General features: G+C 49.2%; 1 protein-coding gene across 1 annotated transcript in view; it reads right to left on the bottom strand.

Annotated features, from left to right (window-relative positions):
- Positions 1-12,184, bottom strand: part of COL27A1 (collagen type XXVII alpha 1 chain) — a 309,507-nt gene that overhangs the window by 223,534 nt on the left and 73,789 nt on the right. The window contains exons 6-7 of the mRNA XM_063144913.1: positions 7,645-7,698; positions 6,012-6,065 (exon numbers count right to left, since the gene is read on the bottom strand). Of these exons, the coding sequence (XP_063000983.1) occupies positions 6,012-6,065; positions 7,645-7,698 (108 nt within the window). The remainder of the gene's footprint in view (positions 1-6,011; positions 6,066-7,644; positions 7,699-12,184) is intronic.

The raw sequence follows: 12,184 nt of genomic DNA, 5'->3' as shown, positions 1-12,184 counted from the left end.
AGTCGAATTTTAAGATGCCTTTTTAATGGTGTGCTGCTTTTAACAATGCACTGGTTTTAAATGTTTGAATTAATTTTATGTATCTTATGGTGTTTTTGTGTCGTACCCCACCTCGATCCAGAGGGAGAGGCGGGTAACAAATAAAATTATTATTATTATTAATCATAGAATCATAGAATCATAGAATAGGAGAGTGGGAAGGGGCCTACAAGGCCATCGAGTCCAACCCCCTGCTCAATGCAGGAATCCACCCTAAAGCATCCCTGACAGATGGTTGTCCAGCTGCCTCTTGAATGCCTCTAGTGTGGGAGAGCCCACAACCTCCCTAGGTAGCTGATTCCACTGTCGCACTGCTCTAACAGTCAGGAAGTTTTTCCTGATGTCCAGCCGGAATCTGGCTTCCTTTAACTTGAGCCCGTTATTCCGTGTCCTGCACTCTGGGAGAATCGAGAAGAGATCCTGGCCCTCCTCTGTGTGACAACCTTTTAAGTATTTGAAGAGTGCTATCATGTCTCCCCTCAATCTTCTCTTCTCCAGGCTAAACATGCCCAGTTCTTTCAGTCTCTCTTCATAGGGCTTTGTTTCTAGACCTCTGATCATCCTCGTTGCCCTCTTCTGAACACGCTCCAGCTTGTCTGCGTCCTTCTTGAATTGTGGAGCCCAGAACTGGACGCAATACTCTAGATGAGGCCTAACCAGGGCCGAATAGAGAGGAACCAGTACCTCACGTGATTTGGAAGCTATACTTCTATTAATGCAGCCCAAAATAGCATTTGCCTTTCTTGCAGCCATATCGCACTGTTGGCTCATATTCAGCTTGTGATCTACAACAATTCCAAGATCTTTCTCATTTGTAGTATTGCTGAGCCAAGTGTCCCCCATCTTGTAACTGTGCATTATTATTATTATTATTATTATTATTATTATTATTATTATTATTATTGGGAAACACGGGAGTGTTTCCCTGTGTTATAGGCAATAAGTGAAAAGAGCATTCTACCATGTTAAGGCCATAATTAGGGGTGGGTCATTCTGACGTTCAAAAAATGGAAAATGTTTCACCAATCTTTCTGAAACGGAGACCTGCCAGAAAGAAATGCTGGTTTTCCATACCCAAGAAGTTTGGTGAAATATTGAGGGCAGGATGGCAGTTCAAAGTACCAAAATGGGAAAAACCTCTCTTGCTCAAAATGGCTCTTCTGTACTTCCGGGTGGCGACGATTATTATTATATAGACTCCTCCCCCTTTCCACAGCATCACCAGCCACACCCACTCAGTCCAACATTCCGCACTCTCTAGACATACTCACGCAGACATACCTAAGGGAATAGAAATGTGGGTAACGCCACACCTACCTTCACACATCCACTGTCACCAGCTGTTCTTTCTCCCCCTGTTCTTTGCTCCCATTACCTTGCTGGACAGGCAGAGAGCCTGGAACAAGGAGACCATGGCAACTCCTGCTCGTCCTCCTGGGCCAGAGCGAGAGGCAGGTGAACAAGCTGGTAGCCGTCATGAAGAAGAGGAGCATTGCCAGTGGGCCCTTGCTTGGGGGTGGGACCTCAGCAGGGGCCCGACCATGCCTACCTCCTATCCCTCAGAGGGAAAGCACAAAGCAAGTGGAGGGTCCTTGTGCATCTTCTGGCAGCTTGCCTTGCTTGCATGCTTGGAGAGGAGAGGGGAGCACTCAGTAAGAACATCAGAAGAGCCCTGCTGGATCAGACCAAGGGTCCATCTAGTCCAGCACACTGTTCACACGGTGGCCCACCAGCTGTCAACCAGGAATCCAAAAGCAAGACATGAGTACAACAGCACCCTCCCGCCCATGTTCCCCAGCAACTGGTGTACAAAGGCACCATGATACTGGCGGTAGCACATAGCCATCAGGGCTAGTAGCCATTGGTCACCTTCTCATCCGGGAATTTATCAAACCCCACCCAAATTGGTGGCCATCACTACATCTTATGTTAGCAAATTCCATAGTTTGACTCGGCACTGTGTGAAGAAGGACTTCCTTTGCTGTGTCCTGGATCTCCCACCCATCAGCTACATGGGATGACCTCTCTGGGTTCTAGTATTTTGAGAGAGGCAGAAAAATGTCTCCTTATCCACATTCTCCACACCATGCATGATTTTGTACACCTCTATCATGTCTCCTCCTTAGCCTCCTTTTTTCCAAGCTAAACAATCCCAGTTGATGTAACCTTCCCTCATAGGGGAGATACTAACAGCAGGGAAGAGGAGAAGCAGGGACAGATGACTCCTGGGGTCAATAGTGGACCGCTCACAGGGGTGTGGGTCTCAGTAGGTGCCCAGCAACGCCTGCTACTGCAGCCAGCCCTGGAGATTCCCAGCCCTCCTACCAAGACGTGAGACAATAAAGAAGTCTGCCACGCAATCCACAAAGCTAGATTCAGTAAAATAGACATCTCTTCACAGCTGAAGGGAGCATGAATGCTAGGAACTATCCTCTAAGATGAATTAGCCTAGCAAAGGAAGGCAATTGCCTATCAACTAAATGGGCAGTTTCCCACAGGGCCCAGCAGGCTTCTACCAGACCCCACCTTTGGGGAGGGTCTTCAAGCTGTAATCTCTGCCATGTGGCTCCAGAAGACTGCCTTCCGCTTCCTCTCAACTCTACCGGCTCGGTCCTGAAGTGTATTCTGGGATCTGTCAATTCTGATGCTCCCTCTCCCTCTGACAAAGACTGATGTCATGTCTAACCCTACTGGCCCTGTTTTGGGAGAAGATGTTTCAGGTAATCAATCAGAATCAGACTCGGACCTAGAGGAGGTGGCGCCAGACACCAGCCAGCCTGTACCAGTGGGGGAGGAAGCTCTCACGGGCGATTCCCCAGCTGGAAGTCAGCCCTCTCCAGAGCTTATCTCCTCAAGGCCAAATCCTACACACTCAGTGGGAAGTGAGCCTTCTTTCGGAGGTGAGCGTCCCAACAAGCTAGCTGATGCTAGGGTCCGCCGGAAGCTCAAACGCACGGGGCGGAAGGAAGGAGGGCGTGAGAAAGTCAGTTCGATTACGCCAGAACCTGCTTCCGCACCAGGAAGTCACAGGCATTTAAGAAGTGGCTTCCTATTCTTCTTGAGTGGACAATTGTCTTGCTTAGTTTTCTTAGTTTGGCATAGTTTTGCCCAGGGGGACGTTTCCAAGAGGTTAGAGTCTCTTCAGGTAGAAGAGACATTTGTTGCTTAATAAAAGCTTTGTGGATTACTTAGCAAGACTCATAATTTGCCTCCCATCGAAAGCAGGAGTGTTCTGACCAACATGCAACTGAGTTTCCAGAGCTGGGGAGGATGATCTCTGAGCCTGGGCCTCCTGTCTGATAAGCTCCTGGGAAGATTCCTCCTTGACTCCTGGAAAGTCTTGAAAAATTCCCTTCCTGGCTTGGCTGGTCTCCTTCCTCTTCCTCTTCTTCTGGCTCAGAGTCCAATTTGGGATACACACTTGGGAAGACCAAGCCTGATCCCGACAGCCCTGATGATACTATACCTTATATCAGTTCTTCCCGGAGTTCTCTATGGGCCATGAGGTCCTTTTTCACCTCCCAATGAAAGGACGCTGCTTTTGCATTTGCTGCTTTTGCTTTTACTCAAACTGGCTTCCAGGATATTGGCTGTTCTCCTAAAAGTGTGCAAGCGAACAGAGAGGCTTCTCTACAGCCCAAGGTGTTTTCAGTGGGGCTATGCCAGCGGAGGATTTGCAGCCTTTTCCCCCCAAAAAAATATTTTTCCAACAGCTTTTCCCTCTCTCTCTCTCTCTCTTGAAATTAAGGAGGTTATAAAATACAGCCTCCATTAAAAGCATGTTGAGTATTTTTTAACCCTTACACTGACCTGTACCTGAGTAAGATTTTAAGGCAGCCTTTCCCAACCTCCCCTCCAGAAGTTTTGAAATACAACTCCCAGCATCCCCAATAATTGGACATGGTAGTTGGGGCTGATGAGAAGAGGAAGCCCAGAATATCAGGAAACTGCCTGGTTGGGCAAAGCTATTCTACAGCCTGCTTTATAAAGTTTGATGTGTGGGCAGACAGGTGTGTGTGTGTGTGTGTGTAGAGCGAAGTGCTGAAGTGTCAATTAAGCCTGCACCATTTGTTCTGAGATTGCATCCAGAATCACAAGAGAACAGCCAGAGCAGCACGTGGCATGCAACCACACATAGCTGCAACCACGTGACATCCCTTTTAAAAATGAAACGAAACCGTAAAAGCCTGTAGGAGTGATTTTGGAATACAGAAGTGGCCAAGGCGGTGGGGTGCTTAACCCATTGGTATGGCCCACTGAGGGCTCATCCACACCAAGCAGGATATTCCACTATGACAGTGGTATATAATAGGGCTGTGCACGGACACCCCCCCCGATCCGCTCCACACCCGATCTGCCCCGCATCGATTCGCCTATGGTCCGCTCCGCTCCGTTGAGGAGCTCCGGCTCCAAATCGGAGCTCCACAGTGGCGGGGATGGCACCAAGTAAGCCCCCCCTCCCTCCTCCCCCCTTACCTGCATCCGTCACATTCTGCCGGCAGCTTCAACTGAGCCCGAGGACTCAAACAGGAAGACCAGGCCGCAGTTTGAACCCTTGGGGTCAGTTGAAGCCGCCGCCGGAATGCAACGGACGCAGGTAAGACCCTTCCCCCCTGCCTCCTTACCTGGCTCCGCCACCGTCGCCGCACAGACTGCAGCAGCAGTGCCAGGTAGGGCCCCCTCCCCCTCCCTCCTCCCCCCTTACCTGCGTCTGTCACGGCCTGTCACCAGCTTCACTTCAGCCTGCGGCTCAACCCGCGGCTTCGGGCCTACACTTCCGGGTTGAGCCATGAGCTCAAGTGAAGCCGGCGACGGGCCGCAACAGACCAGGTAAGACCCCCCCTCCCCCCTGCCCCCTTACCTGGCTCTGACGCCGTCGTTGCACCGGCGGCAGCAGTGCCAGGTAAGGCACCCTTACCTTTTTTTCGGAGCTCCGGATCGAGGCGAAGGATCCGTGTCGCTCTGCTGCCCCCCCGATCCTCTTCGCCTCCACCTTAAGGGGAGGCGAAGCACCCCGATCCATTTCTGCTTCTCCTACCCGAAGAGAAGCAGAGGAGCCACACCAAGCAGCATATAGCAGTATGAGAGCGGTATATAATATGTCTCAATGTGCCCCAACAGAGGTCAGTGCACTTCAGTACCACTATAAAGCAGTCATGTGGCTCCTGCCTTTTATATACCGCTTTCATAGTGGAATATCCTACTTGGTGTAGATGAGCCCTATGCGTGGCAAACCTCAATGAACCATCTGCAATCTTCACAGAATCAGCAGTTGTCACCAGGCCTCAACTGAAGGTTACAACAGCTGGGATTGTTTAGCTTGGAAAAAAAGGGGGCTGAGGGGAGACCTGATAGAGGTGTACAAAATGATGCCCGGTGTGGAGAATGTGGAGAGGGAGACATTTTCCTCCCTCTCTCGAAACACAAGGGGGTCATCCCATGAAGTGGATTGGTGGGAGACTCAGGACAGAGGAAAGGAAACCGTCTTCACACAGCGCGGAGTCAAACTATGGAATTCGCTACCATAAGATGTAGTGATGGCCCCCAATTTGGATTTGGTTTGATAAATTCCTGGAGGAGAAAGCAGTCAATGATGGTTATGTGGTGCCTCTAGTATCCGAGGCAGTGTGCACCAGTTGCTGGGGAACATGGGTGGGAGGGTGCAGTTGCGCTCACGTCCTGCTTTTGGATCCCTGGTCGACAGCTGGTTGACTACTGGGTGAACAGAATACTGGACTAGATGGACCCTCGGTCTGTTCCAGCAGGGCTCTTCTGATGTTCTAGAAACAGAGGGTGGCTGCTACGCAACAGACTGATGGCTTCCCTCCAGCTTTCTCTTGGATTAACATCCCAGTCATGGCATGCTATTGCAGCAGGGCCCAGTGGAGAAATCCATTTTCCCCACCTCAACTTTATCTGGTGAGAAGTTCCCAGTAGGGTTGTGCCCAATGTCAAGGCGACATTGCTCTTACCTTTCTACCAGATGGTCCGGAAAGCCCTGTCAATCCAGGCAAACCACTGTAACCCTGTAAGCAGAAGCATAAATGGATTTAGTTTAGTTTAGTGTATGGTGTGGCTTTCAGGATCTATAGAACGTAAGCTATATTATTATTATTATTATTATTATTGTCATCAAAAACTGAAAGAGACTGAAAGAACTGGGCATGTTTAGCCTGGAGAAGGGAAGATTGAGGGGAGACATGAGAGCACTCTTCAAATACTTAAAAGGTTGTCACACAGAGGAGGGACAGGATCTCTTCTCGATCCTCCCAGAGTGCAGGACACGGAATAACGGGCTCAAGTTACAGGAAGCCAGATTCCAGCTGGACATCAGGAGAAACTTCCTGACTGTTAGAGCAGTGCGACAATGGAACCAGTGACCTAGGGAGGTTGTGGGCTCTCCCACACTAGAGGCCTTCAAGAGGCAGCTGGACAACCATCTGTCAGGGATGCTTTAGGGTGGATTCCTGCATTGAGCAGGGGGTTGGATTCAATGGCCTTGTAGGCCCCTTCCAGCTCTGCTATTCTATGATTCTATGATTCTATGATCATCGCTCATGACAGTTTTTCTAGATGGACATGACAGGCTTTGCCAAGTCAAGCTGTCTTTTGCTGATTCAGGGTCTTCCTGACTATTGAGCCTGTTTTAAGTAGGACTGCTTTCCGGATGTTGGTGTGGATGCATTTTGGTAGGCCCAGTTTCTGAAGGTTTTCTGCATTTATTTATTTATTTATTTATTACATTTTTATACCGCCCAATAGCCGAAGCTCTCTGGGCGGTTCACAAAAACTGCATAGTTTTTGATGTGATGCCAGTGGCTGATGTGACTAACGGAATAGCTGAATGTGATCTTTTCCTGTTACGTGTTGCCATAGATGATGATGACGATGATGATGACGATGATGATGATGATGACGATGATGATAGCTAGACCTCATGGTTGTGAAGACAAGCTTCAAGATATGACAGAGCTAGGAGGATTGTGAGAAATCCTGCCTACAAAGCCAATTTTAAATTCAGCTCCAATGGAGAAGTTCCATGAGAATTCCACACAATGTTTACGGAGGGGTCCATATATATGTTGGCTTGACATACTAACTAGCCATCATTTGCAATTGTCAATAGTCCATCGTCCCTTCCAACTCTCATTCATAGGTTTCTGGAAGAGAGGCAGCGTCTTCTTTTTAAGGTTTAGATCAGGTGTGCAGAACCAAGGACCACAACTGGTTCTCTGGGGCTACCCAGAAGGCCACACCCCTCCCATTAGCTCCACCCTCTTTCCCCAATCACCCATCATTCCCCAATCAAGCCAGGCTTTGGTGCAGCTTTTCCCCCATTCTAAAAACTTGAAATGCCTCCCCCCAGGCTGAATTGCTGGCAGAAAGAACTTTAAGCTACAATATGCTGGTTTGGGTGTGGGGGGATTTGGGCTCCACCCACTTTTACCTCTGGCCTTGCCCACCACTGGAAGGTAATACTTTTGATCTTCTCAATTTGTTGAGTATTGGGGAGCAGGGAGGGGAAAATGCCGGGTGTTCTAATTGCCAGAGGGCCAGAATTTAGGGAGACCACCTACGTTTAAGTGATAATAAATGCATATTTACCTTCTGACCATTCCGAGCTTTTCCAGGCGATAATCCAGGATCACCTTTTTGGCCCTAAAATACAGAATGAATCATAGCACATCTTCAGTAGAACGTGGATATCAATGCAATGATAGCAAAAGAGAGACATTTCCTGGAATGCTGGTCTTCAACTGGAGGGCTATACCCCAGCCGAAGATTGATCTCACTGACAGCACTACCGTATTTGTTCTTGTTGAGAGGTTTTTTTCAGCCAAGGAAACATTTGCAGGCTACAGCCATAGGGAAAATGAAAACTAAGGCTGCCATCAGTTCTCCCTTGAGTTCATCCTTCCATCAACGATCCATCAGGCTGAGGTATGAGAAAGAAGGAAAGCGGGCCCACATCATCAGCCCAGGAACATCTGGCTTCTCCTCTCCTAAATTTGTTTTCCAATCCAGGTGGTCATTCCGGAGCTGTTCACACAACACAACACGCTAACCCACACTCAGTGGTTCAGTGTGGGTTGTTGTTGAACCATGGGTAAGCTTGTTGAATGGTAGGTTAATGTATTGTCTGAACCCAGGACATTTTCCACAGGGTGGTTTGTGGACCATCCAATGTAGCCTGTTAATCACCATGAACAACCCAACAACAAGGTGGCACGTTCAAGGTTCTCAAGGTGGCACGTTCAAGAAAAACGAGCCACGCTGCATGGTTAACAAGCCACCTTGCGGAAAATGTCCTGGGTTCAGACAACACACTAACCCATGGTTCAGCCCACAACCCACTGTTCAACAACAACCCACACTCAACCACTGAGTGCGGGTTCACACTCAGTTCATACTTTGCAACTAAGAATTAGGCCTGGTGAGTTTGCTTCTTCTTTTCTCCTCCTCCCTTGTAATCCCTTTTCTTTCTTTTTTTGTCATGTCTTTCAGATTGTAAGCCCGAGGGTAGGGCCTGCCTCATTATTAATCTTAGTAAATCAGCACCTCCTCCTGTGCCCTACAGGCCTGAGGATGTGGCCCTTCTGCCTTCCTTGTATTCAGGAGGATGAATCTCCAGTAACATGTTCATTCTCTCTCCCTCATAGAAGCCAGTTGTCCCAGACCCAGACAAAGACCCCTTTAAAAAGCACAGACAGCTCCTCCTTGCAAGCCTTCATATGGCTTCAGCTCTTTGCTGAGACAACTTCCCTTGATTTTCTGCAATGGCAGAAGAGCTACTGCCAGCAGGGCTCCCTGGGAGCTCTCCATGGTCCTGATTTCTGTGACAACCCACCTCCAGCTGCTTAAAGGGTATTTAAGGGACAGGGAGAAACTGTACCCAACCAGAAGACACGTTACCTGAATTTACCTGGCTAGAAGCGATTGTGGGGTCTGTATTCTGTACCTCCGGGGCTTGAGGCTCACAGGGGAAGTGGGAACTAGCTTACATAGTTAAAGTCACCTACGTAAAGCTGGCTATTACTTCCCCTGTGAGTCCCAAGCTGTAGAAATACAAGATACAAGCTCTACCACCTCTTAGCTGAGTAAAGTCTTAGGGTGAAGGGCCCGATAGTATCCTCTGCCTGCACCAGGTATCCGTTGGGCTCTGCGTCTACCCTATCAGGCTCCACAAACTGATCTGCCAAGCCCCACCCACTCACAGTGAGCCTCAGGGAGGCTCTGCAATCACCTTCTTCCGGGAGACAGGCTCATTGCCTGTTCTGGATGGGGTTGCTCTGCCTCTGAAAGATCAGGTTTGTAGTTTGGGGGTACTCTTAGACCCATCTCTGTCACTGGAGGCTCAAGTAGCCACCGTAGCTCAAAGTGCCTTTTACCAGCTTCGCCTGGTTCGCCAACTACGGCCTCTCCTGGACAGGGATAGCTTGGCCATGGAGGTACAGGCATTGGTAACCTCAAGGTTGGATTACTGCAACGCACTCTATGTGGGGCTGCTCTTGAAGCTGCTCCGGAAGCTGGAGCTAGTGCAGAACGCAGCAGCTCGGCTGTTGTCTGGAGCTGCTCCTCTTCAGCATGTAACTCCTCTGCTGAGGGAACTGCACTGGCTGCCTATTCACTACTGGGCCAGGTTTAAGGTTCTTATACTAGTGTACAAAGCCCTAAACAACTTGGGACCAGGATACCTGAGAGAGCAGAGCGCCTTCTCCCTTACCAACCTGCCCGGTCACTGAGGTCATCCGAGGGCATGCTCCTGGTAGTTCCACATGGACCTACCCTCAAACTAGAGTCCACCAGGGGAAGAGCCTTCAGCGTGGTGGCCCCTCTCCTCTGGAATTCCCTGCCTCTGGAGGTCAGGCAGGCACCAATTTTGAATTCCTTCCAGCGCCTCCTGAAAATGTCATTGTTCCAGGAAGCCTTCCCTTAACAACCAGCAGTGGTTTATTTTGCACTTGGTTTCTTTTAAAAACCTACTTTTAATGTGTTTTTATTCTGTTTTTATTCTATTTTATTTTGTCCACCGCTTCGAAATCCCGAATGGGGAGCGGTATAAAAATATTGTAGATAGATAAATAAATATGCACATCTTTCCCCTGGCATGCTTACGTGCCATGTCACAAGGCAAACACTGGCGCTCAACCTGCCAGGGGCAACAGACATGGGAGCCAAAATAGGGCTCATATCAAGAGAAAATCTGGACAAGCTTCTACACTACTGCTTTAAAGCGCTTTATAACAGTTTTGACAACTGTATATGGAGTGTGTCCTGGGTCCCAACAGTTGTGCTTTAAAGTGCTTTAAAGCAGTAGTGTTAGTGACATTTATAATCGTCTTTCCAAAGTGAAATTGACATGGTCCATTGAAGTCTCGTCCGTTTCAGCTCCTGCCTCACCCATGACCACATTTGCCCGCTGGGCATGATGCAAAGGCGCTCCCCCACCAGGGGTGGCCCATCCATACAGGTGAACGAGGGCATCAGGGTATGTGGGGCTTCAAGTTCTGGGGGGGGTGCTTTTAAAAAAATACAAATGAAAATTCCGTATTTTATCTGATCTTGGAAATACTGGTAGGACAGACAGACAGATGGGGAAAAAACCAAATAATTATGACCCTGTTTAAATAAATATGCTCAGAAAACATGGATTAGAAAATAAGGGCCAAATATTTCCCAGTTTACTGAAAACCTCAGCCTAGATCTGTCTTTGGGGTTTGGGTGACAATTGCATCATTTGTCTAGGGCGCCAATTGGTGGCAGTTAGTCTAGGGCTGTGCTTATCCCCCACATATGCTAGAGAGCACATCATCCTACAGGAAAACCTTGCTATCTGCAGCCGGTCCTCACTTTCTTCCTGGTTGACTGGGGAGTGCTTTATTTTAGGACTGTGCAGGGACCCCCCGATACGCCTCGGAGGCCGATCTGGATCCCCCGAAGCAGCCCAGATCCACCTCGGGGCTGCCTCGGGGCAAAGCTGAAGCGAAATTTGGCCCCTCCGAGGCTACTCGGAGTTTTCTGGGTGCTGGCTGCACAACACTCTCCCCACTTAACTGGTGCCTCCGCCATCCATAGCCACCCTTTGCATCTGGCAGCTTCCACTGCCACCAATGCATAAGACCAGAAGTAGGCCGTGCAGCAGTGGAAGCCGCCTGATGCAAGGGCGGCGAACAGCGGAGGCAGGTAAGGAGAATGGGGGGCTGGGGGAGCGCCTGCTAAGCACTGAGGTGGCCCAAAGCTTCAGAGCCAATTGGCTTCGGCTTTGGGTCACCTCTGCCTTCACCCGAACCGCCTCGGATCTGATTCTGGAGGGTCTGAATCACCCCGATCCGCTTCAGATTTGGGGTTCGGATCTGAGGCAGTGCACAGCCCTATTTTATTTTGCCTTTCAACTGGCAAGGTTAAAACTAGAGAGGAATATAACTTTTCCAACCTACTGCCCTCCAGCTATTTTGGACTACAACTCCTAGCATTCCTGACCATTGGTCCTGCTGGTTGGGGCTGATGGAAGCTGATATCCCAAACAGCTGGAGCCCACTGGGTAGGGAAAAGCCAGATTCAATCTTAGGTAAGCTCTAACCTGTTCTTCCAACAGTGCACTGAGTGGAGGCACATGGCGGTTCTTGCCCAGCCGAGGGGTCAAAGTGAGCTACAGCCATATAAAAGGCAACTGGTGGAAGGAAGAATGTCCCCCGTCCCCCACCGCTTCCTCTTTGGCTCGGGCCTGTACGATGGAAAGGCCGTCTTTATAAAAGCTGCCTCTGAATTTCTTCAGAAGGGCTGGCTGCCTGGATCTGATGTTTTGGTTTGGGAACATCTGTAACTGTAAATCATATTTTATAGTCCCTGCACTAAGAGCTCACCGGCCAACCTAGTGGAATGGTCCCTTTGCATACTGAGAACGAATGTCAAATTCTTCTCCATTTCCCCTTTGGCCTCTCTCAATGCTGGAAAATGTCTGCCTGCCGCTTTTTCCTTCTTTCGCAGCTTTTCCTATGCAACTTGCCTCAGTCCAGCTCTGTAACCTGGGGATAAAATAGCTTATCAATGTTCCCCAAGCTACTGCCCTCCAGACATTTTGGACTACAACTCCCAAGATTCCTGACCATTGGCCATGCTGACTGGGGCTGATGGGGATTGAAGT

The sequence above is a fragment of the Elgaria multicarinata genome, chromosome 19 (genome assembly GCF_023053635.1).
Source record: "Elgaria multicarinata webbii isolate HBS135686 ecotype San Diego chromosome 19, rElgMul1.1.pri, whole genome shotgun sequence".
Lineage (NCBI taxonomy): Eukaryota > Metazoa > Chordata > Lepidosauria > Squamata > Anguidae > Elgaria > Elgaria multicarinata.
The sequence above is the reverse complement of the archived record's forward strand: the minus strand, read 5'-3'. Positions and strand labels throughout refer to the sequence as shown.